The following is a 27,409-nucleotide window of genomic DNA, read 5'->3' as shown; positions in this document are numbered from 1 at the left end:
CTGGGAGGATATGTGAATTAACTACCTTGTTTTTCCAATTAACAGCTTGGGAAATGCAAGTGGTCTCTGACAGAGCCCCATTAATCTAAGCAAACCCAATACATTTGAAGTGTGGCAGAAGTCCGAGTGGTTTCCCACTAATGACTGTTTTGCTGCAACAGCCATACACCCTACTGACACACAGCACATCAGGTTAGATATTCTTGTTTAAAGTTTTGTACCATTCTCATGCTGTAGATGGTTAATCTAAGATCAACCCTCTCTTGGACATACAACATTTAACTATCATTCTGAATAGTTGTTGCCAAAACAGATCAAGAGTTTACAGAAATTGGGGCTTGCCACCTCTGACAAGTTCCCAGGTTTAAAACACCAGGATTACCATACCAATAGCAAACCAAGAATGTCTTGCAACCTGAGGAGCTTATCATTTGACATAACAAGATATACATGCAGTTTATAGAATTTCATGGATGGAGTGAGCATTAACATCTCCTCCCTTAGAAGAAACTGTATTTTTGCTAAAATGTAGGATATTGTGAGGCTCCATTTCTATGACGTCACCACTAAACATATGTTGACGGTTAGCAGACAAGTAACCGTTTCTACAAGTAGAAAATCTGAGCTGCTTAACAGATTTAAAGTTTCTATCAACACATTGCCAAGTATCACAAATAGGAAGTGATGACACCTTTTGAAAGTAAAAATATTCTTTTATCAACATATCACATACTTTCTGTGACACGGTTAACATGTTTTTATTGTTCATTGCTTTTTAAAGTGTTGCTGTTCCTGGGGGCTTATTCATAAAAGAACTTTTCATTCAATGGGTTTTACTGCTCGTAGGAGAAGTACCCATTCCATTATCTGTATTTTTGTTTGTAAAACTGTTCCCTTCTCCATCAACAGCCCTATCAAACAATCAACTTCAATAGCTGATTGTGAAAGTCTGTACTGCCATCTGGATATGCCCCCTCCCCCTGCCCCCAAACACACACATATACATGCACATGCTAGCACATACATACATACATACATATACTAGGACTGGTTCTCTCCCACATCCTTCAACTCTCCTGGCCTTAATCTAAACTAGGCTCTGCATTCTGAGTACTTCTGTCACCTAGCTTCATCACTTTCTTAATTATATTTTACATTTATTCTACTGTTCTCCCTCCCATTGTTTTCATACATTTCTTTACTTCTCACATTAGTTACACCAGTATGATCACGTAGCCTACAACCACATTGTTTTCTCAGTGTTTCTCCGCCTACCCAACTTTCACCCCCCCCCCCCCCCCTCCACAAACATCTGTATCACCAGACAGAAATATAGCTACACCTCAGTGAGCAATTACATATTTTAGTAATCAACCTTGATACCCTGTATTCTTTAGTTATTAGCTGTCAATTCTACAGATAATTACTGTTAACTTTTACTGTTTTATCAGTTTATCTCTGTTCACAGACAATAACAAGAAGACTGAAAGAAAAAATTTTATAATAATCATCTGTAAATTTGAGGCTAGCTAAAGACTTGATCTCTCAAATGTGGTTCTAAACTAGCCAACTGCTGATGTGAGAAAATAGCATCTCCTGGAGGGGACTGCTTCTTTCTTCAATGAGTTCTGAACAACGAGCCTCTCCTTCACACTACCAAACTCCATGTTCATTCTTATTATTTTACCATTATTTCTCAAGCAGAAAAGTTTCAATTCTCAAACTGACACTCAGTGTTTACCGTTATTTCCTTCTTAAGTCATTTTCCTCTATTTTTTTAATGTATCAGTGTTTTGCCGTCTCTTTGATTCACTGTTAAGGCTATGATATGATCTTTTCATTTACAACACTGAATAATGTTCACTCTATCACAATGACTAACAAAAACATCCTCCTTTCTGTTTTGTTAATTTTAAAATATATAAGAAAATTTACAAACAGTAATCAAAAATGTATGGTTATAAACATAATGATTACGTACATAACTGCATGTTTGATTTGTCACATCAAAGACCGGGCAAAAGTTCTTCAAAGACTAAACAAAAGTCTTCTCAGTTCATTCTGAAATGAAGCTGCACTTTCTATTGTACCACTACTTCTTTAATTATTTTAACACACAGTGCAGTCATGTAGCTAGTGACAGCATAAACCTGAAAGACAAAAAAAAAAAAAGAAAAAAAGATGACACAAAAAACTGGTTTTTCCTTCTTTCTTTGAAATACAAGGAAAGTTCTGACACAGTGTAAATAATTTAGGAGTAAAGGAGACCACTCCTGTATAGTAGAGGCATCAACAATGCAACACTTCTTTGATATAGTGTTAGTCACCCTATCTGTGAACAATAGTGCATTTTCATTTTAAAATATATTTTTGAAAGTCTAAAACTGTAGCACAAATGCACAGAACTTCTCAAAATCTATAACTCTATACATTACCTGTCTTCACTGAAACACCACAATCTGATGAAAGAGAAAGCAAAGAAAATAAAATTCTTATTGAATACTGATAAAAAACCAACAGTGTGCATCTAAAACAAGAGCACTCTTATGCATACTTGAGCAACACTGATATACTTACTTAGAATCTAGAAACAATCAGAGTCTATACACGTAAGTGAGCATGTAAACATAGGTAGTATTACATGACAAAATGTGACCATACAGGCATGAACAATTGACAGTAGTGGAACATTTCAGAGAAGAGTATTTCTTATCATACACTGGAGATGAAAAGAAATAAATATAAAAAGTCGCAGAAAATGATTTATGCAATGCGACCAGCAAAGACAAAGGTACGGTATACCTAGAAGAATTTAAGTTAAAGATAAAAGCAAAGTTTTTGTGCTGTCAGTAAAGAATGCTGAGTGATGGCAGCCAAGCATGTGTCAAAGACATTTCCCTTTGCTGAATTTAGAAGCAATGAAACAGAGAACAAAAAATAGTCAAATACCAAAGTGATGAACTAAACTTCAAATTCCTACACACCACATTTTACACAATGAAACAGTTTTTTAAAGGCCACCAATCTGAATTCTTTTTTGGGGAAATTTGGGACATACAAGACAAGACTGAATAAGAAATGGAATAAGAAATGGGATACCATAGGAGAAACCTACGATATTTGCTGTTACTCTTAGAACTGAATATTAAAATAATAAGCTCTCAAATACCAACCATGTTTATGGAAGAAGCAATTCAGGACAGTCATGACAAATGTGAATGACAGGCTAAATTGATTGTGTCTAATCCATGAGGAGAATTATGATCTTGAAATTGTGCTGGAAACAATATATTTCACCCTTTGAAAGAACGTTGTCATCAACTTCTGTACAAGAACAAAACAATGTGACAACCCACAGGCTGACGTTACACTAATACTATCATTTTAGAATTTTCTGTATTTTCATACAAGTACATTTCTTAAATTTTGTGCATGTTTTTTCTGTTCAATAGGTTTAATCTAGCATTTTTAATTGTAAGTGTAAATTCAGGTAATCTGTTTTCATTTCTTCTGAACAGCCAGCTACACAGCTCATTGAGGCATCAGCGTTCAATGGTGACACATGAGGAGTGTAGCAAATTGCATATCTAGGTTTTTGTCTGCTTTTACAGTTTACATTTTCAGTGAGTCTTGCTAGGACGGATAGGGTGCGTGCAAGCCATGTGGGGACGCAGCAGGTGCTGGCCACAGTTCACAAACAGCTGAATGTGTTTTTGGCTTCTATCTGCCACTTTCAGGCTGTTGCCTCAGGGTGTAGGAGTGGCAGTGAATCTTTCATGTCACATAGGACATCTCAGGTGTCACTTATTTTGCCTACAGGCTATGCTGCCAAGGCACCTCATAGTGTACCCAACACAATGGATCTGCCCTTACAGCAGGGTGAGTGGTGGATGGTAACACTCTTGCATCACTCAAGGTGGGGCCACTATCAGTCTGTCTGGCCGTGCCTATTCACCCTGGGAGTGAGCAGATGGCTGTTCCTACAGCAGGGTCCGAGCAGGCAGACGTGGGTGGGGGTTTGCTAGTTATAGGGGGGTTTGCTAGTTACAGAAGCTCTCATGTTAAGACACGTTACGGAGCTCCTTAGGAAGACAGTGTTTAGAGCTGGAAAGAGAGCCAAAGTGCACTCTATAAGTCAGCTGGGAGGGGGCAGGGGGTCGCATCCGAAATGTGGATGTGGTCTTACCTGCGGCTTTCGAGCCTGCATGATGCAGTCATCTCCAAGTTGTGACTCACATCAGACCAACAACACCTCTCATATAGGTGTAGAACCCATACAGGGGGCTGGTGGACATGGTGAAGGCTGCTGGCCAAGTGTGCTGGATGCAAACAGAGCTCACAATTTACAGCATTGTTTTTAGAGCAGATCAGCGCCCTTTTGTTTAGAGCCAAGTGGAGGATCTCAATCAAAGGCTTAGCCGATTCTGGGATGGTCTTGGCTGCATATTTCCAGAACTGCATTATCAGGTATGGAATAGGACTCCACTTGACAGGTTAGGAGTGCATTACACGAAGGAAGCAGCTACTTGGGTAGCAGAGTACTTTTGGAGTGCACATGGGGCCTTTTTAGGCTAGGTGGTAGTTTGAGGTACTCCGATGAATACTTGGCAGTCAATACACAGATAGTGAAATCAGAGGACATTCAGAGGGTAAAGAAAATTTGACTGTCAAAATTTCATCAGTAAATTGTTGAAGTATTTGTAACAAGTTCCTAAATTTACTGCCCTCTAGCAAGCTTCTTATGCTCAAATTAGTCTTGGGATTGATAACCAGCTGAAACCCAAAGTAAGAAGCACTGAGATATTTAACAAGTTATGGAATTATATTGGAAAGACAGATTAGATGCCATACGACAGGGTGTTTTAGCTGCAGTTGACAAAAATATTGTTTCTATTCAAGTCAAAATTGACTGTGACAGTGAAGTTATCTGTCACATACAACAGGTCTAGGTGAAACCAATTTAATTGTTGGATATTTTTACTGGTCATCCAATTCTGCTGAGACAGTTCTAGAGTCATTCAAAGACAGTCTACTGGCTGTGGTGCATAAATACCCAGAGCTTGAAATACTAGCTGGATGCAACTTTAACCTACCAAGTCTAGTTTGGGAAGTCTGTCGATTCATTGCAGGGTGTACTGTCAGACATTCCAAAAAGTGTCTTGAGCAGCTAATTTGGAAGCCCACATGCAGTTGAGTACACCCAGTAGCCACAAACAGGCTAGATCTTATTGGTGGCATCAGTATAGACACTGGGATTAGTGATCATGATGTCATCATAGCGACAATTGTTACCAGTTAGTGAATCATTCAAGAAGGCTAGGAGAGTGTTTCTGCTAGAAAGAGCAGATAACCAGTTGTTAGCATCTCACTTAGACAATGAATTGACATCGTTTAGTTCTGGAATGATGGACGGATAGAGGAATTATGGATGAAGTTAAAACAGGTTGTAAATTGTGCTCTGGAGAAGTATGTGCCAAGCAAGTGGGTTAACGATGGAGAGGGCCCACTGTGATTAATGACGAAATTTGGAAAATGATGAGGAAGCGCAGGCTAGTGCACTCTCGGTTCAATAGAGAACACACAAATGAGAACAGGCAAAGGCTCGTAGCGATTTGTGGTCTGTGGGAAGATCTATGCACAGAGCATACAACAGCTACCAGCATCATACCTTAGCAAAAGATCTAACTGAAAACCCAAGAAATTCTGGTCCTATGCAAAATCTCTAAACTGGTCTAAGGATTCCATCTAGTCACTTGATGACAAGCGTGGAGGGCAGTAGAAGATAGCTAAATGAAAAACAAAGTTTTAAATTTCACATTTAAGAAATCATTAATGCAAAAGAATCATACAAACACACCACCATTTGACCATCCCACTGAGTCTCATATGGATGACATAGTAATAAGCATCCCTGCCATAAAGAAAAAACTGAAAGAATTGAAAATAAATAAGTCACCAGGTCTGTATGGAATCCAAATTTGATTTTTCAAAGAGTACTCTACAACCCTGGCCCTTTACTTAGTTTGCCTTTACCACACTTTATCACAACTTCTTAAGCAATAGAATCCAGCACATTGTCCTCAACAGCAAGTGTTCATCAGATACGAGAGTATCGTCAGGAATACTCTACAGAAGTGCGATAAGACTGTTATTATTTTCCGTATACAAAATTGATCTGACAGATAGGGTGGGCAGCAATCTACAGTTGTTTGCCCATGATGCTGTGGTATATGGTAAGGTGTCGATGTTGGTTGACTCTAGGGAGATACAAGATGACTGAAGACAAAATTTCTAGTTGGTGTGACGAATGGCAGCTGGCTATAAATACAGAAAAATGTAAGTTAATTTGGATGAGTAGGAAAAACAGGGCCTTGTTTCGACTCAGGTCTTTCAGAGCTCTGTCAAATTCTTCACGCAGTATCATATCTCCCATTTCATCTTCATCTACATCCTCTTCCATTTCCATAATATTATCCTCAAGTACATCGCCCTTGTATAGACCCTCTCTATACTCCTTCCACCTTTCTGCTTTCCCTTCTTTACTTAGAACTGGGTTTCCATCTGAGCTCTTGATATTCATACAAGTGGTTCTCTTTTCTCCAAAGGTCTCTTTAATTTTCCAGTAGGCAGTATCTATCTTACCCCTAGTGAGATAAGCCTCAACATCCTTACATTTGTCCTCTAGCCATCCCTGCTTAGCCATTTTGCACTTCCTGTCGATCACATTTTTGAGACATTTGTATTCCTTTTTGCCTGCTTCATTTATTGCATTTTTATATTTTCTCCTTTCATCAATTAAATGCAATATTTCTGCTGTTACCCAAGGATTTCTACTAGCCCTCGTCTTTTTACCTACTTGATCCTCTGCTGCCTTCACTACTTCATCCCTCAAAGCTACCCATTCTTCTTCTACTGTATTTCTTTTCTCCATTCTTGTCAACTGTTCCCTTATGCTCTCCCTGAAACTCTGTACAACCTCTGGATCTTTCAGTTTATCCAGGTCCCATTTCCTTAAATTACCACCTTTTTGTAGTTTCTTCAGTTTTAATCTACAGTTCATAACCAACAGGTTGTGGTCAGAGTCCACATCTGCCCCTGGAAATGTCTTACAATTTAAAACCTGGTTCCTAAATCTCTGTCTTACCATTATATAATCTATCTGAAACCTGTCAGTATCTCCAGGCTTCTTCCATGTATACAACCTTCTTTCATGATTCTTGAACCAAGTGTTAGCTATGATTAAGTTATGCTCTGTGCAAAATTCTACCAGGCGGCTTCCTCTTTCATTTCTTAGCCCCATTCCATATTCACCTACTATGTATCCTTCTCTCCCTTTTCCTACTGACGAATTCCAGTCACCCACAACTATTAAATTTTCATCTCCCTTCACTTCCTCAACAATTTCTTTTATTTCATCATACATTTCTTCAATTTCTTCGTCATCTGCAGAGCTAGTCGGCATATAAACTTGTACTACTGCCGTAGGAGTGGGCTTCGTATCTATCTTGGCCACAATAATGCGTTCACTATGCTGTTTGTAGTAGCTTACCCGCATTCCTATTTTCCTATTCATTATTAAACCTACTCCTGCATTACCCCTATTTGATTTTGTGTTTATAACCCTGTAGTCACCTGACCAGAGGTCTTGTTTCTCCTGCCACCGAACTTCTCTAATTCCCACTATATCTAACTTTAACCTATCCATTTCCCTTTTTAAGTTTTCTAACCTACCTGCCCGATTAAGGGATCTGACATTCCACGCTCCGATCCGTAGAACGCCAGTTTTCTTTCTCCTGATAATGACATCCTCTTGAGTAGTCCCCGCCTGGAGATCCGAATGGGGGACTGTTTTACCTCGGGAATATTTTACACAAGAGGACGCCATCATCATTTAACCATACAGTAAAGCTGCATGCTCTCGGGAAAAATTACGGCTGTAGTTTCCCCTTGCTTTCAGCCGTTCGCAGTACCAGCACAGCAAGGCCGTTTTGGTTAGTGTTACAAGGCCAGATCAGTCAATCATCCAGACTGTTGCCCCTGCAACTACTGAAAAGGCTGCTGCCCCTCTTCAGGAACCACATGTTCGTCTGGCCTCTCAACAGATACCCCTCCGTTGTGGTTGCACCTACGGTACAGCTATCTGTATCGCTGAGACACGCAAGCCTCCCCACCAACGGCAAGGTCCATGATTCATGGTGTGGGAGGGGGGGAGGGTGTGTGTGTGATATACTCTAACATAATGAATTCAAAACCTACACCTTTCAATCAATTCAAAACCAACTCCTTTTTGCAATCTTTTCAGCACAACATAAAAGTTCAAGCTACACACCACAGCCCTCTCTTTTTTTAAATGTAATGATTTCTTTTCATTGCTGTGTTCTTGTGTAATACGCAGAAATATCAGTGTGTAACAAACCACCAGTATTTTTGGTGCATGTATTTAAATGTGACAACTTACTGAGAAATAATTGTAAGTGTAAAATAGCTTCTACAATAATACTAACTTAGGGTTAAAACATGTCCAACCTATTGGCAGCAGCCTACCTTTCTTCATAAAAGACTGCAGCAACTTCTTCTACTCCCACTACAGTTTCTACCCCTATACCACTGAGCTCGCTGCTCAGCATTTTTGTGGGTAGGATCCTCAAAAGTAAAGAGTAAAAAAATGTTGCGATTAAATTTTAAAAATTTTGGATAATTTTGAAGTGCCATATTTCAGAGCACAACTGTGATAAAAGCTGCAAAACTTGACACAATGGTTGGACAGTTTCCATTGTGGTTATTGTGTATGTTTGGTTCATTATGCTTAGGCCGATATTACACTATCAAATTTATGTGTCAAAGATGTGACCAAATATTCTGTCAAATATGTTTGACAAAGATCTTTGACGTAGCGCTAGAAGGGTTATTACACTGTCATCATATTTTTCGTCAAAGTTCAAGATGGCTGACAACAATAACTTGCTATTAACCGCAGCAGTTGCATGTACCACAATTGCACTGTGTGCACATGCGGAAGAGAAGCGGGGGAAAAAAGGAAACATACCTGGGTGAAGCCGTGGGTTTTATGACGACACTATAAAAGCATTCAGCAAAACTTGTTAAGTGAGCATATGGTGGCGGATGTCAAGTCGTATATCAATTACTTAAGAATGGATGAACATACATTTCTGTACGTGCTCAATGAAGTGTATCCTCATATCACAAAGAACAATAAACACTTAAGAACTGCTACATCTTCAGAAGACAGGCTCATTGTAACACATTACAGGAGAGGGTTGGGTTAGGTTAGGTCAGGTCTCCAATCTTTGTAATCTATGTATTTTTGTACTCAGCATACCTCACGTTGTAAAGCGCCTCATCAGCTTCATACATCTCTATTAATTTTGTAGTTGTTGGCACACACCAATTGTATTTACCGGCAATGTTTATAAAAACACTACAGACGACAGAATGCAGCAATGCTAGCGCTCCATATGGTAACATGTCACATTGCAGTGAACAGAAGACAAGCGACTTCTTTGATCAAATCTACAGCGAGGCCCTAGATTTGATCAAATATTGGACGATATTTGACAAAGTTCCCTATTACACCATCAAATATATTTGACAAAGAAATATGATAGTGTAATACCGGACTTACTCTAAGTGGCATTCCTAAGTTATCAATAAATTTTGTCATGATAAATGGTTCAAATGGCTCTGAGCACTATGGGACTTAATTTGTCATGATAAAATTGCTTCCAACTTTAGCAGCTTGACCTCTACATCTATATTTACATGAGGACTCTGCAATTCACATTCAGGTGCTTGGTAGGAAACTCACTGAACTGCTTTCAAGTTATTTCTCTACCATGTTACTCTCAAATAGCATACAGGAAGAATGATTGCTTAAATGCTTGTGAGCTCTGATTATGGTCACTTCTATCTATGTAGATGAGAGTCAGCAGAATATTCTCGCATTTGGAGATTTTGCACAATGAGAAATGCTTTTGTTTTAATGACTGCCACCTCAACTCATGTAATATATCTGCAACACTCTCTTCCCTTTTTTTCCACAATACAAAACAAGCTGCTCTTCTTAGAACATTCTGTAGGTCCTCCTGAATTCTATCTGCTGTCCTCCAGAAGAGGACAGACATGCATAATGTAGATAGTCTCTTTCATAGATCTGTGGCATCTTGTATGTATTCTGCCAATAAAAAGCAGTATTTGGTTCGCATTTCCCATAACATTTTCTACATGACTGTAACAGTTAAAAGTTGTTCATAGCTGTAATTCTTAGGTTATTTAGCTGAATTCATTGCCTTTTAATTTAAGTGGTTTACAGTGTAACCAAAAATTTAACCAATTCCTTTTAGTATCCATGTGAATGACCTAACATTTTTTATCATTTAGGGTCAACAGCCACTTTTCAAACCATACATTTCACATCATTTTGCAAATTGGTTTTGATCTTCTGATTACTTCACTGGCTGATAAATGACAGCATCATCTGCAAACAATCTGAGTGGGCTACTCAGATTGTCTCCCATATCTTTTCTGTAGATGAAAAACAGCAGAGGTCTTATAACACTTAGTTGGGGAATGCCAGATACCACTCGATGGCTTTCCATCAGTTACGATGAACTTCGACCTTTCTGACAACTGCAACAGTACTTCATAGGCATGCAATGTGGTTACAAGCCACTTGTGAGAAACAGTGTCAAAAGCCGTCTTGAAATCTAGTAATATCGAATCAATTTGAGATCCCCTAGGGATAGCACTCATTATTTTGTAGTTGGTTTCTGAGCTTTCTTTTTGTGGTCTTATCTAATGCGTACTATGTTTAAGACACCTGAAAGTTTGATTCTCTTGGGGTTTATGTAAAGAAATCTGTGGAGTCAAAGAGGACTGGTTCCACTTAGAACCAGATAGACAGATGGAATCATGGAGGACCTGCAGAACATGGGCTGTAGCGGATGGAAAGTTCAAGCATTGAACTGATGGAGAATTGCCAATGAGCCCAAGATTCACAATAAACTATATAGCCACTGAAGAAGAAATATTGATTTTGTTTATTATTTACTATGGTTTTCCAACAAATTGTTTGATCTTCAAACATTTCCTCCAAAACTGTGATTTGTATGCAAAATTTTTCTGAATAACTGACAACCTTCAAGAAAAAGCAATCATTGAAATTTGGTATTTTCGGAAGAAAAAGAATGCTCTTTCAAATAGTCTTTGAAGCAAATATGGGTCAGGTATCCATTTCCATTTACAGGGGCTTAAATGTCATTTGTTTTTGTAGCAAATGTTTTGATGGCCAATTTCATCCCAGTTTATCTCAAACACTTTAAACTAAAGAGTAATTAAACTTGCAGGTGTTATAAATACACTCCATAACAACCTCACAAAACCAACTACGTAAAGAAATCAAGCTACTTAACTTTAGAAGAAATTTTGACAAGACAAATTTTCCAAAAACTTTTGAGTACTATTTGGAGCAAAACTAGTGAATCAAATGACATAAACATACGGAATATATGCAATGCAAACTGGGCCAATACCATGCCAAGTGTTTGCAGCTTTACCGCAATTACTCTTTGACATAAAGCACTTCAAATTTGGTGAAAATGTTTGAAAAAAATAAAAAAAAAATTTGGAGATGGTTAAGTGGGGATCACTAGACCACCTGAGATGGGATAGCCCAATAACAACATCTATAGCACACCAATGGGATCTATCGTTTACATTAATGAATACAATAATCTTTAAACGTAATACAATCCTTCCTAACTTCACACAATAATGATGCCAGCTGTTTTAGAGTAATTGCTGATTTCTCCAACTCCTTTGTTCATAATTCTCCACATCATCAGCACCATCTCTTCTGTCTATTTGTTCTCATTTAATTTAGCTCAAAAAGCCATTTCCCTTCTTATCAATGACTATATGGATTTCTGAATGTACGAGGGCGAGTCAAATGAAAACCTTAAATATTTTTTTAAATAGTATTTATTGTGCAGAAGTGGTACTAAGCTGTATCACTTTTCAACATTATCTCCCCCACGTTCAATGCAAGTCCTCCAGTGCTTACAAAGTGCATAAATTCCTTTAGGAAAAAAATTCTTTTGGTAGTCCACACAACCACTCGTACAACACGTGGCGTACCTCTTCATCAAAACGGAACTTCTTTCCTCCCATTGTGTCTTTGAGTGGTCCAAACATATGGAAATCACTTGGGGCAAGGTCTGTTGAGTATGATGGATGAGGAAGACACTCAAAATACAGGTCTGTGATTGTTGCAACTGTTGTACAGGCAGTGTGGGGCCTTGCATTGCCATGTTGCAAAAGGACACCTGCTGACAGCAATCCACATCACTTTGATTTGATTGCAGGCCACAGTTGATATTTTAGGACATCTGTGTATGATGCACTGGTGACAGTGGTCCCTCTAGGCATGTAAGCTCCAAAATGATGCCTTTTTCATCCCAAAAGAGAGTCAGCATACCCTTTTCTGCTGATGGTTCTGTTAGAAACTTCTTTGGTTTTGGTGATGAGGAATGACGTCATTGCTTACTCGCTCTATTCATTTCCGGTTGGTGGAAGTGAACCCAGGTTTCGTCCCCAGTAACGATTTTTGCAAGGAAGCCATCGACTTCTCGTTCAAAGTGCCGAAGCAGTTCTTCACAAGCATCAACAAGTTGTTCTCTCATTTCAGGAGTCAGCTGCCATGGCACCCATCTTGCAGACACTTTGTGAAACTGGAGCACACCATGCACAATGTGGTGTGCTGACCCATGACTAATCTGTAAACATGCTGCAATGTCATTCAGTCACCTGGCAGTTTTCCTTCACTATGGCTTCAACTGCTGCAATGTTCTGTGGAGTCACAACTCGGTGTGCCTGACCTAGACGAGGAGCATCTTCCACTGAAGTCACACCATTTGCGAACTTCCTACTCCATTTGTAGACTTGCTGCTTTGACAGACATGCATCACCGTACTGAACCTTCATTCGTCGACGAATTTCAATAGGTTTCACACCTTCACTACGCAAAAACCGAATAACAGAACGCTGTTCTTCCCTGGTGCAAGTTGCTAGTGGGGGGGCCATCTTTATACTGATACTGCAACGGTGTGTGTGCATCTGCACTATGCTGCCACCTGCAGGCCATTCTGCACACTGTTTGTAGTACACTTTCAAACTTACAGGATAACGGTGTGAAATTTCGATTTGTTATTACAAATTTAAGGTTTTCATTTGACTCACCCTCGTATTAAACTCAAAATACAACAATATCCCTACTTCAAACCGTAAGCATTACTTGTCAAATATGAATGGCCTATCAGCAATGACAATTCAAGTTTGGTGAAGAGCTCGGCAGATACTGGTCTCTAAAAAGATCCCTCATGTCATACCAATCTATATTTCCAATACTTCAATCACATCTGAAAAGAAACTACAAACCATCAGTGACCCCCTCACTCTATCTACTTGACTCCCTTAGGATTTTTTCAATAACTCTCAGCTGCCATAATTCCCCCAACAGCAAGATTTATACAGACATTCAATCTCAATTTGCTCCAGGCAGATAATACTAAATAATTGATAGCTGTGACTGATACAAGTGATTGATTCTGATTGTGTAATGAAATCATATTGGGTTTCTCATCTATTCAAGCTAATTTAATTACACTGTGCCTAATTTATGTTGAGGATCAACTGTCAGTCTTTGCAGGAAGTACTGATTGTCTGCCACTCTTTCTTCATTTCATAACCATTTTCCAACACTGTCACAAGTGTGAAAGCTGTGTTCAGCTTGAAAAAGCTATAAACATTATGTGCAAGATAGTTTAAAGATACTATGAACAATAACTACCAATACCACCCTGAGGTACAATGGACACTACTTCCACCTCATTAGTCCTTGCCTGATACCTATGTTCAATCCTATTATTACATAATTTCCTTCAATCTCCTATACTCTATCAGCTTTTCATTTCTCTCAGTTCCTACATCTACATGTACATGGGTGAATTGGTAAGTCCAGTAAATTTCCATGAAAGAATGGAACATTTTTGTTGATCCCCATGATTGATAAGCTGATTATTTCACAGATCATATAAAAAATTTCAACAACATACAGTGTAAAGTCCATTGCTGACATCAGCCTGAATCTGTTAAATGTGTTTACTGCAACTGAAAATGGAGAAAATAGAGCATCGTGTTGTTATTAAACATTTCCATTTGAAGATTTGGACTGCCATAGAAATCAAAACAAAACTGGATGAAGTTGATGTGGACTCTGCACCATCACTGAAGATCATCTACTTTTGGATTAATGAATTTATAGGTGGGCAGAAAAGCACTGAAGACGAAGTGTGCTCTTGCCATCCAACTGGGATCACAACAAAGGAAACCAGTAATAAGATCCACAATATGGTAGTGCAAGAACGACGAATAAAACTTCGTGAGACTGCTGTGACTACAGGCAGCTCAACTCAGCAAGTGAAATATCCTGCAAGGAGAATTGGCTATGAGAAAGCTGTGTGTGAGGTGGGTGCCATGACTGCTCACAGTTAACCAAAGGCATATGTGACACAATAATTCAGCACACTGTCTAGTGATGTTCAATCACAATCCAAAAGCCTTTTTGCACTGATCTGTGACTGTTGGTGAATCCTGGACCGATCATTACACACCACAGTCAAAACTGCAGTCACAACAATGGACAAAGGCTGGTGAAAGTGCAATCAAAAAAGGCAAAGACTATTTTGTCAGCTGATAATGTGATGACCACTGTTTTTGGGATTCCCAAGTAACAATCCTCATAGATTACTTGGAAAAAGGCAGAACAATGACTGGACCCCATTATGCTTCATTGTTGGATCATTTGGAACTTAGTTTGGCTGAAGAAAGACCAAGGTTGGTATGCAAGAAAGTACTTTTTCACCAAGATAAAGCATTATCCCACACATCATCGATAACAATGGCGAAAGGGCAATGAATTGGGCACTAAATTAATTCTTTATCCACCCTAGACACCCTTACTTGAAACTTTAGCTTGCTAGGAAGAAATTTTCATGAAATGATAGTTGCAGTCCATGAGTATTTTGCACAGTTTGACAGATTTAATTTTTCCACTGGGAGAAGTAAAGTGAGTTGTTTATGAAACAAACATTTTTTCTTGCCTTTTTACCAGACTTATCGTGCCACCCTCATACTTATCACTCAGCAAACCACTGTGAAGTGCATGGTAGAGTGTATGTCAGATTATACCAGTTGTTAGGGTTTTTCCCATTCCATTTATATATGGAATGAGGGAAGAATGACTGTTAACCCTCCTACTACCAAGAGTTTTTCTGTTTCAGTACCTTGTACAAGGTGTATTGGTCACACTTTAATGAACTAACATAAAAATGTACATTACAGCTGTTCAATTTAAGAGCCATAATTTTTATATTTCTGATCATTTACAGCAACTTGCCAACCTTCACACCAATTTGAAATCTTATCATGGTATGATTGAATATTTATGCAGCTTCTTTCAGACAGAACTTCATTACGGATAACTACATCATCTGCGAAAAGTTTGAGGTTACTATTAATATTGTCTGCAAGGTCACTGATATACAACACAAACAGCAAGGGTCCCAACACACTTCCCTGGGGGACACCTGAAGTTACTTCTACATCTGACAATGACTCTCCAACCAAAAAAATTCTCCGTCTAGCCACAAATTTCACTTGGTACCCCACATAATTGTACTTTTGATAATAAGCATAAATGTGGTACTGTGTCAAATGCTTTTTGGAATTCACGAAATACTGCATCTTCCTGATAGCCTTGATCCAAAGCTTCCAGTATGTCAAGTGAGTGTGTGCGAGCTGGGTTTCACATGATCAGTGTTTTCAGAAGCCATATTGGGTGGCACAGAGGATGTAATTCTGTCTGAGATATTTCATTATGTCTGAGCTCAGAATATATTCTAAGATTCTACAACAAATCAATGTCAAGAACACTAGACAGTTGTTTTGTGGGTCAGTTCTACCACCCTTCCTGTAAACAAGTGTGACATCTACATTTTCCCAACTAATGGGCATGGTTTTTTGTTTGAGGGATTTATGATTGTAGTTAAAAGAGGTGCTAGCTCAGCCATATATAGAATCCGACAGCTATTCCAATGGGTCCTGGGACATTGTTGTATTTCAACAATTTCAGCAAGGACACTAATATTTATTTCACTAATCTTTTCAGTGGTATAAAAATAAATTAGGATAGGTTTCCTGAGTTTTCCTTTGTAAAGGAACATTTGAAAATGGAGTTAAGTATTTCTGCTTTTGTTGTTCTACCCTCAATTTCAATTCTTATATCATCCACGAGTGACTGGACAGTACTTTAGTGGGACTAACAGCCTTTATGTATGGCCAGAATTTCTTTGCTTGTGTAAAAGATTATTAGACAAAATTCAAATACCATGATAGTCACTGAATGTTTCACACATTGTTCCCTTGATGGTCAAATGCGTTTCATTCGGCATCTCTCTAGCTACAGTCCTATGCTTTGTTTTGCACGTGTTATGCAGCTGTCTCAATTTCTTTACAGTGACGGTATAGCATGGAGAGTCCATTTCATGATGAACTGTTCTACTGGGTACATATCTAACCAGTGCATGGTCAACTATTCTTTTAAACTTGAGCCATAGCTCCTCTACATGCACCTGGCCTGTGCTAAAAGTTTTAAATTCTTCACTAAGATAGGGCATTACTGCTTTTTTTATCCACATTATAGAACATATATATATCTTTCTACTCGTTTTAGTTGCCCTATGTATTTTGGTAATCATTGTTGCCACAATCGTAGCATGGTCACCGATACTAATTTCAATGTTTACACCCTCGAGGAAGTCAGGTATATTTGTTTCCTTTAGATCTACAATCTTTCCATCATGAGTGGGGTTCCAAACCATATGTTCTAGTTAGCTTTCAATGTAGGGACTTATAATTTGAATAAATTATTAGTGTTTCACAGGATGTCTTGTCACATCCCTCACTTGGATCAGCCTAATTCACCCTTCTTCATTTTATAAATTCAAATGCCTTTTTCCTGCTGCAACATAACATTTACCTTCATTCCAGCTGTATTCCGCTGTTTATACTAAGGGCATTTTCCGTGTACTTTCCAGAAAAGTCAATACCTATTTTATTGGAAAAAATTAAATTTATAGAGTGAGTATTTATATACATGCTAGGGAAAATGGCTCCACCAACAAACATTTTATTCATCAATATCCACTATTTTCTCAGATGTTTCCCCTTTGAGTTCCCTTTATAACACTTGTCTGAGTAACAAACAAATACTCCTGCCTCTCAGATGGCATATGCCAATGCTTCTGCAAGGCTCTCATTTAGTCAGGCCACAGTGTTAGGAAAATAATAAAATGAATGTGTGTGTGTTTTTTTTTGTGTGTCTTTCTGTCAAAACCATTACAATTTCATTTCAAAATCAAATGAAAATACACCACACAGATGCACTACCAGTTACATTGCAATTGCTTCAAGGGGGCACACCAAATATCAATTCAGAAAACATATTCCTACCTGGGAATAGAACACACTGATTGCTGGTATTTTATAAGCAATAATAGAACACAACATGTACACAGTGTGTTCCATTACTCTTCACCACCCCCAATAACTGTTTGTCCAGACGGAAATTACAAAATGTTTCAAGCAAATGTTCTTTAGCTGTCAGGAGGACATGAATCAGCATCTTCATTGTAGCTTTGTTTTTTTACAAAGATGTGAACAGCAGTATGACTTTTTTAAATGGCACCTTGTATTTTTTTATTTGGTAATTCATTTCCTCTCACAAAGACATATTCAAAAATTTATCACAGTGTACCATTCACCGAAACACAACGTTATTAATTATATAACACAGCATTGACTTTGAGCCCGGGATCACAAACTCGTACACTTGCTGGAGTTGTCAGAAAACAAATGATAACCAAATAAAAACATAACAAAAAATTGACTTTGACTCTCCTGTACCATTGCCCAGGAGAAGAACATTCAAAGGTGTTCAAAGTGGTGACCCTGGACACAGATACACTGGTGCACTCGTTGAATGAAAGAAGTGTTGCCTGCTGAAGAGAATTACAAGCAAGCATAATACATTTCTCCATGACCTCTGGAGTTGTTGGAATACCGCGATAGACAATGTCTTTAATGCATCCCCAAGGAAAAAAGTCCAGATGATTTAAATCAGCAGACCTAGCAGGCCAAGTAACTGTTCCTCCTTGACTAATACATCTGACAGGATACCTTCAGTTCAGAAAATGAAGTGCACACAAGGCATTATGTGCTGGACATCCATCATGTTGATACCACATAAGCATTCTGGTTCTTAGCGGCACTTCATTCAGAAGAGAAGGAAGAACTCACCTATGGAAGTTCGTAAACGATGTGCCATTTGGACTACCATTGATGAAATAAGGGCCAATAATTGTAGTACCAAGCATTCCACACCAGATGTTAACTCTCCATTGACACTGATGTTCCACCTGTCTAAGCCATTGTGAGTTGTCACTGGACCAATAATGCATGTTCCTTGTATTTACCCATCTTCTGTTTGAGAAGGAACATTCATCGGTAAATAGAACATTGGAGAAGTAGTTCAGGTTGGCGAGGATTTGCTGCTGTGCCCAATGACAGGACTGTATGCGATTCTGGAAACAATTCCCATGCAATGCTTGATGTAGGTGTACATGGTAAGGATGGAGCCGGTGAAGTGTAAGAATATGATGTACACTGGTTTTAGGAATGCCTATCTCATGTTCAAGCTGTCGTGTACTCACACGTGGATTCATAGCAACGGAAACGAGAACAGTAACTTCGGCAGCTTCGTCTGCGCGAGTGCTATGACGAATGTGTTGTCGTGGGTGGAAACTTCCCGTTTCCTGAAGCCTTGCAACAAGACGAGAAAACATCTGTCGGTAATATGGGTTCTTGCCAGGATATCGCTCTCTCTACAGTTCTCCTGCCTGTGTAGCATTTCGCCTACCTTCAACAACAGCAACAACAATAAAAGAAACGTTATGTCGATGCAGTTTGTAGGAACGACAGCCTACTCCACACAACAGTATTTGAAAGGACTAAACTAGTGTACTAAATGTACCCGTACTTAAGAAAACTGTATTGCAATTACTGTTCTGCTAACTTACATTCCCCATAGATGAGTAGCATTTCTACCTTCTCTTCGTTGGTGAACACTGTACTTACACAACTATTCAACTGACAATGGTTGATGGAATAATGGGTGTGCATTCTACTTATGTTTACATTTGTCCTATGTCAACGTCAGCACATGGATGTGTTCCATTACCCCAAGTAGCTGCACTAAGTGCTGGGAGCGTCAACGTCAATGTTGTGTTATGTAATTAGTAATGTTGTGTTTCAGTGAATGGTACACTGTGATACATTTTTGAATAGGTCTTTAGGGGAAGAAATGAACTGCCGAATAAAAAATACAGGGTGCCATTTAAAAAAAGTCATACTGCTGTTCATATCTTTGTAAAAAACAAAGCTACAACGAAGGCAATCATGCTGATTGATGTTCTCCTGATGGCTCAAGAACATTTGCTTGAAACATTTTGTAATTTGCATTTGGACAAGCAGTTATTTAAGGTGGTCAAGATAAATGGGACACCCTGAATATGGTACATGAATTTAAGGAACAATGATATTTACAATACCCCACAACGAAGCATGTCAACAGTTTTAGAATTGTGTAAAGTAACAAAATTGTATTCAGTATTTGAGAAATGAATGCTTACAGCCTTCCTGCACTTGTTATAGTCAAAAATATGTGTGCTTAAGTTGGCTAAAGTTACATAGCCTATTGGACCCACCCCCCCCCCCCCCCCAACCCCCTGAAATCTTGGTTGTGATGACAGACTGAACAGCCCTAAATCTAGGTTAGGTTGGAAAGTGACAATTTGGTTGCAAGTTGACTAAGCCAACGAATGTGTAAGCAGAAAATCTGATTGTACTAACAAGTTGACCAATAGCAAAGCCTAATGTTTATATTGAAAAACACAATGGAGGAAGGGGGGGGGGTGATATACACAACTTTTATCGCTTAAGTTTGTCACTCAAACATGAATATATACAAACAACAAATTATATACAGTTCTTTTGGAACTGAAATTGTAGATTCAAAACGCCAGCAAACTGATGGAAACACTGTCTGATAAGCATCACATCCATACATGTTGTATAACGCTAATATCACTTACACTAAAAGTTCAAAGAAGATACATTTAACACAGACTGAGCTATCTATATAGCCTAATACAAATTATAAATATTTTGCAAAAAATGGAGTTATCTGAGCAAGTTATGTAAAAACCTGATCTAATGACCAGCAAATTTATTAACTGAACTTCCCATATGCATACAACCTGTGATAGCTCTCCCCTATGTAGTCAGCTATTAGTAAGAAAGACAATATTGAATTTTTAAAATTGTTTACAATTGACATGCTGCACGAAAGCATTAAATTGAAAATTTATAGCTTTGAAATCCAATGTTTCACACACCATTTTTGTATTTTGCTTTAAAAGGATGTGGAGGGAGATGATTTATGGGTTATTCATAAGCTACATGATTTGGTACATGCTGTCCACATGTAGTGCACTAGACACAAAAAATAACTTAAATTTCATAAAAAATACATACAGGATTTGGCCACTGTTCACAATATTACCAAAGCACAAAAATTAACAATAAAGCTAGAGGGGAACACATATTTATCTTTGGTACCAGACAGTTATTGGTTTACAATTGTAATTTCATCTCTAGATTGAGAATAGTTGTCCAGTATAATGGCTTCCAGTTTATATATACAGTTTGTTTTTTATGTTATACATTTTATGGTATTGGGGAAAAGATAAAACACACCTGTGGCTTCATATTTTACAGCTTTCTGGCCCAGTATCAGCTGTATGATTCTTTCATCCAGTGTTGTAGCTGACTGCATTACTATTCGTTCCAAATTGTGATGGATTAGTTATAACTTGCAATCAGAATGCCCACTTCTTGGATGAGTCCTTACAAGATGACTGAAGGTGATCATATACTGTTTCCAATACTCTTATTTGTCAATAAATACTGTCTAAGAGATGTTTTTTGCCAGAATATTAGGCGATAATACTTTAATGAGCGAAAGTATGCAAGTTATTTTATGATGGAGATTTGTTTGTTTTCAGTACTTGTATTTATTTGAAATACAAATGTGTACCCAAGTACGCTGTTTGAGAAGTGGAGAAAACCTTTCACCTGAATATTTTCTGTTTATTACTGAAGCATGTGGAATTCCTCACTTTTTTCCACAGCAGTGAATAAAGTATAGAAAAATAAGCCATAATGGCAATATATGGATGCATTGATAATTGAGACTTTCAGGTCGCTGGTGAACACAACCTACAATGGCTTGTGCGTTTATTTTCTAGAAAGAAAATGTGCAGGAAATTAGTGACTAACAGTCCAACAGTACGCACATAACAGTGGTTGTACAGTGAGTATTGACCAATATTAAGTTGACTGTGCGTATACTTTAGGATCCCAGTAAGTGCGCTACTGTGAGGCTTTCGTGTAAATGACATCGCAACTGCGCACATCTAACAGGAAGGCCGATGTAAACACCAAATACAATGACATTGGTTGTCGCAAGAATCATTTGAGGCCTAACAAATTGCGAATATTATTTGCTGTTAAGACGCACCTTGCAGGAAAAGTATCCCTAGGTTCAAATTGGACGTTTTCCTTTTCTTCTGAATTCAACAGAGCCACAGATCTTGGATTTGTAAATATTATGCGTAAGAAATGAAACAAGTAATCAGGATTCTCACTGCTGTTCATTCTTATGATTTTGTAATGTATTAAAAACTCTCTTGGTTTGTTGATCGAATGAAGTTGCCATTCACCAAAAAGGAAACTGGCTACCTGGAAATACGTATTTCTCAAAAAATTAAAAGAAAGTAACATATTTCCGATTAATTTGGTCCTTGACACTGCACAAACCCATTATGATACAGCCAAATACATTACGTAGAGCTTTAACGAGCTTTTAAACATTATTGTAATACAATTTCGCTATTTAAGTTTACAGTTTGGAGCCAACTACCTGTCATTGTTCATACAAACACCATCCACTCAAAATTGTTGTATTATACTATGGTCTGTCACAAATTTCAGTTCAAAGAAAGATCGCAAATCGACACTATGGTAGCATCAATGTAGGATGTCTTTACAGCTTTTATTCTTTGATTTAGGAAAGTTGATGTTTATCTGTTTGTAAATGTTTTGGTGCCGATGACCGTCAGTTTATATCAACGGAGGAAGCTTATGATTACATGAATGTTAATAACGTGACTTGTTATTCAATGTTTTGCGGGGTCGAGTAGTTACTTACGGGCACCTGCTATATTGTAAGTATAAAATTTCCCTTTAGCTACGTAATTGCTGTTGACTTCCTTAGCTCATTGTTTTTTCTTTTACTTCGCAGAAAGCATTGTAGATTGTCAGGAAATGTCAGGAAAACTTTGTTCTCTGTGTCTCTGAAATGTGTTGTAATCGCTGCATTTATAATGTCGGGTTCATGTCGATGGACGCGGTGTTTCACAACAATTCTTTCTTAGGGGGCGGGCGGGAATATTCATGTGATCGCATGAAGCAATAGCCAGAAAAAAACACTTCTTTGAAATAATTCGGCAGAATTTCGTGTACGTCACAAAATCCGACGTTTACATGAGCAGTAAGAACAACTCCATCATGAGCTTAGAATTCCTATTATAGGATCCAAAGTAGAATTCCCGTATGTAAATGACGCCAGGAATAAAAGTAATTTCATTTCAGTCTAAATATCATATATCTGCTGTAGCATCAAAATATTATTTGAACTTGTCGTGTAATTGTAATCAAGTAAGTCTGAAATTGCAATGCAATCTAGCTTTTAAGTTTCTGTTTTGATCAGGTATTGATTGAAAATACTAAGTTTAATAGAATTTACCGAGGAATCTGTAATAATAGGAATATTTAGTTTTAGGTAATTGATCTTCAGTTACTGTATTTACTATAAAAGAATAATGGATTTTGCTGCCTAAATTTGAGTAGAATTTGTCTCATTTTTCTCCTATCTCTAAAGTATAATTACCAGTTATTGAAAAGTAGGAATGTATCTGAGTTCTTACATCTCTTTTTCATTTGTCACATGGCAAGTGTAGTATAAATCTCATGTCATTAGCTGAGAAGTGGATGAAAATGTTACTACGAAAATATTCGATCATTTATTTAATGGCAAAGTATGTGACAGGCAAAACTCTAATAATTTCTTCTTTGTTTTATATGGAAAAAGGAGGATTATGGCCGGAAATAATTGTGAATTACTGCCGTGTTTGTAGAGTTTTATTACAAACATATAAAAGCTGTTCCATTACAGTCCACAAAAAATGAATCGTCTACAACTTTTGAAGACTTAATGGGGCACGAAAGTTTCGTAGTTTTATTTTAAGTGCGTTTTTGCAATTCTGGATTGTACAATATTTGCTAACTGTTCCAATTGATTGATCATTTGTCACTAGTTATTTGTCTGTTTGCCATTGTCTGACAATGTTAGTGATCAATGTGATCAACTCCAGTAGCTGGTTACTGTTTGTTGAATTGCTCAACACTACATTGATTGACTCCACTACATTGATTCATTTAATGATAGTGTCTATGTAACATTCACTGCATGTTCTCTGCAAGGTGATACTTGCTTTATATGAACATCTGTGTAGTGCATGCTACCAGTTTGTCATAACTTTCCTATTCATCCCATTAGAAGATAGTGTGGCTGCCCCCCCCCCCCCCCCCCCCGCACTGACTCCCCATTTCTTTGGTAGTTTTTTGTGTTCAACATTTGTGTTATTTCTGTTGTAATATTATTGGCAGATATGAGGTAGTAATAGCCTGTAAGAGAACAAGATGAGTGTTATGGGCTGGTCTGTCATTGGGCTGGCTGTTATGGGGGGGGGGGGGGATAATAAAGCATGTTGTGAGACTCTCTCATGGAGCTGTAGATTATATTTGCAAAGAATTTAGGGAGACGTAAGAAAGAATTGTCCACTTTGTGTGGAATTAGAAGTGTTGGTTATTTCATTAAATTTAGGCAGATTAGAACAGGGTGGTGGAGAGATGTTGGTAACTGAGAAACAATAACAAGTAAAAACCCAAGAAGAAAAATGAAGAAAAGATATTTGGGGTCGACAGAAGCGTCCAATCCCAAGCGTTGGCTTTGACCCGTGACGTAAGGGTGTTGTCGTGTGTGACGTCATGACAGCGCGGAGTTTGGTTTGAGTGTGGCTGTCTCCAGTTCTGTTTTATCTTATTTTATTTACTTTTCTGATCTGTTCGTTCTATCTCGTGAGATTTTTTTTTAAATTTAAAAACACTTATTACTTATTTTAATTATCTGTTTCCTCCAATTTCTGTTTTACTTTATTATATTTATCTTTCTGATCTGTTTGTTCTATCCCATGAGATTTTTTTTTTTTAAGACAAAAAACACTAATCAGCTACTGAAGCATCTTTATCTTCTATGGGTTGCAGGGGTTATGACCCCTGGGGAGGTGGGTGGGTATTCATGCATGGCTGTCTTCACTTACACGTTGTAGCTACGCAAGGCGTCTAAATTTGTTTATATTTAGTTTGCCCCCCCACCCAAAACAGCCCATTTCCCGCGCTTGTCCCGTTAGTGTCATTAGGCTTCTTGTGGAAAGTGTGTGTGTTTGTTTTTGTTTCCGCCATATTTGTGACGTCATGGGTCAAAGCAGACGGGTGGGATCGGACGCTTCCGTATTTCCGATATTTGAAATTCCGGTTAGCAACAAGTTTGACTTGCTACCAGAAGTAGAAGGAGGTGGAGGAAGAGACCCTTAGCAAGATTTGAGGCAATGTGGAGATGTTGCTAAGATCATTCCATGTGAAATCAACCAATAAAAAAATAAATTTGAACTTTGTAATTTGCTGTCTTTTTATTTGGTATGCCAAGTACTATTTTGAAACCATAATTAATGATGTAGAAAAAAACCATTTGATCAAGAGAACCTGAAATTTATACAGTTTTATTCAGTTTCATATGAGCATTAAACTATATATTATTTGAACATATTCGTTAAAATGATAAATTTTACCATACCAAACTTTTTTAAATTCTTAAAATTTCATAATTGAAACTTTTTTCTTTGTAACTCATACACTATTTGTTGATGTGTATGCCAAATTTTGTGATGGTATTTCAATGGGAACATAGTGAAATAAATTTTATAACACTGCAATTTGCATTAAAGAATTATTCGATTCCACCTGCCTTGTTTGACCTATGATGTCATTAAGATGACAGACACCTTTACATCCAAAATATATAGTGTTGTGTTGTTGTGGTCTTCAGTCCTGAGACTGGTTTGGTGCAGCTCTCCAAGCTACTCTATCCTGTGCAAGCTTCTTCATCTCCCAGTACCTCCTGCAACCTACACCATTCTGAATCTGCTTAGTGTATTCGTCTCTTGGTCTCCCTCTACGATTTTTACCCTCCACACTGCCCTCCAATACTAAACTTGTGATCCCTTGATGCCTCAGAACATGTCCTACCAACCTATCCCTTCTTCTAGTCAAGTTGTGCCACAAATTCCTCTTCTCCCCAATTCCATTCAGTGCCTCCTCATTAGTTACGTGATCTACCCATCTAATCTTCAGCATTCTTCTGTAGCACCACATTTCAAAAGTTTCTATTTTCTTCTTGTCTAAACTGTTTATCGTCCATGTTTCACTTCCATACATGACTACACTCCATACAAATACTTTCAGAAACAATTTACTGACACTTAAATCTATACTTGATGTTAACAAATTTCTCTTCTTCAGAAATGCTTTCCTTGCCATTGCCAGTCTACCTTTTATATCCTCTCTACTTCGACCATCATCAGTTATTTTGCTCCCCAAATAGCAAAACTCCTTTACTACTTTAAGTGTCTCATTTCCTGAATATATAATATGGTGACTATAACATCACTGCATATGCATGTGAACAAAAATAAAAGTGACACAAGTGTATCTCCCTCCACTAATAAAATGAAATTAATGTAAAAGAACAACTGTGAGAATTGGGGGGGGGGGGGGGGTTTCAAGGTAGGGCAAGATAAATACGCAGCATGAAAAACATCACCATTCGAAAACAAATGTGATCCACAAAATCAAACACAAAAAATTTTCTACTTGTGGTGTTCCCACAGAAATCGTACATTGCATTTGGCTTATAAATTATAATTCCTACAATGATGGGTTCCAGTCAAATATGTGTATATCCAAAAGCCAACACATGAAAATCCAAAATGCAGTATTGCAAATTTCAGTTGATCTGTACAGCTCAAATGAAGCCATTGATGCTTAAAACCTGAACATAAGTTAAAAAAAATGGTTTTGCAAATTTAACTTAACCTACATAGCTCAAACAAAGCCAACAATACAAAAATCCCACACACAAATCCAAAACCCAAGACCCTCAGTTTTCCTTCTTCTTCTTCTTCTTCGACACTTCATCCCTTGATATGTCTTGACCACCTCACCAATCTTCCTCCATTCGCCTCTCATCTCTGCTTTTCTCTTCCATCCTCGACTCTCCATCTCGGTATGGTCAGCCAACACATTATCCAGCCATCTAGCTGCTGGCCCTTCCTTCTGGTGTAATACAATCTGTCTCATTATTTCTTTGGACATCCTGTTATCTTTCATTCTCTCAGTGTGTCCTAACAAGTATATTCTTTGAGATTTAACAAAGCAGTTGTATTTCATGGCTGTACCTTATTCAAAAACCCTCTGCTTCTCTCAAAGACCCATACATTTTTTGCTGGATTTTCTATTCAAAAGCCCTTAGGTTGTTCATATCTGCTTTTGTTGTCATTTACATTTCTGACCCATAGGAAACAACTGGCTGCACAAAGGGATAGTATACTCTTAACTTGATTGATTGTGTAATTAGAGACTTCTTGAATACCTGTAAGTTTGCATAATAGACTGTGTTTCCTGCATGTATCCTTTCTCCAATACACTGTCTCATATTATTGTATCTGGTTAAGAAAACACCTAAATAATGGAAGCAATTGACAGCTTTAAAACTTTTATTAGAGGCCTTGAGGTCTCGCGCTGTTCTTGCCTTAGAATTGGATGTTACCATGTATTGGTTGCATTTTTGTTTACTGCAAGTTCAATTTTTGCCCCTTCTACTTCCATTATTTCTTACATTTATTTAATATCATACTGTGTAGTGCTAAGTTGAACAGGATGCAGAGAGACCATCACCCTGTTTTACTTCATCTGTTAA

At 37.9% G+C, this 27,409-nt stretch overlaps 2 protein-coding genes across 10 annotated transcripts in view; one reads left to right on the top strand and one right to left on the bottom strand.

Annotated features, from left to right (window-relative positions):
• Positions 1–22,267, bottom strand: part of LOC126259678 (zinc finger protein 726-like) — a 148,143-nt gene extending 125,876 nt beyond the window's left edge. For 2 of the 6 annotated variants that reach the window (XM_049956632.1, XM_049956636.1), the window contains exons 1-2: positions 20,950–22,131; positions 1,982–2,150 (exon numbers count right to left, since the gene is read on the bottom strand). In XM_049956632.1, coding sequence (XP_049812589.1) covers positions 1,982–1,991 — 10 coding nt within the window. In that variant the 5' untranslated portion in view covers positions 1,992–2,150; positions 20,950–22,131. Of the gene's footprint in view, positions 1–1,981; positions 2,151–20,949; positions 22,132–22,174 lie in introns of those variants that run through there. The other 4 variants (XM_049956633.1, XM_049956631.1, XM_049956634.1 and 1 more) reach the window with 4 other exon arrangements.
• A 65-nt stretch (positions 22,268–22,332) lies between these two features.
• Positions 22,333–27,409, top strand: part of LOC126259389 (uncharacterized) — a 241,129-nt gene continuing 236,052 nt past the window's right edge. For all 4 annotated transcript variants that reach the window (XM_049956150.1, XM_049956148.1, XM_049956149.1 and 1 more), the window contains exon 1: positions 22,333–22,478. The gene's annotated coding sequence lies outside the window, so the exon portion shown is untranslated. The remainder of the gene's footprint in view (positions 22,479–27,409) is intronic.

The sequence above is a fragment of the Schistocerca nitens genome, chromosome 5, assembly GCF_023898315.1.
Source record: "Schistocerca nitens isolate TAMUIC-IGC-003100 chromosome 5, iqSchNite1.1, whole genome shotgun sequence".
In the NCBI taxonomy this organism is placed as follows: domain Eukaryota; kingdom Metazoa; phylum Arthropoda; class Insecta; order Orthoptera; family Acrididae; genus Schistocerca; species Schistocerca nitens.
The sequence above is the reverse complement of the archived record's forward strand: the minus strand, read 5'-3'. Positions and strand labels throughout refer to the sequence as shown.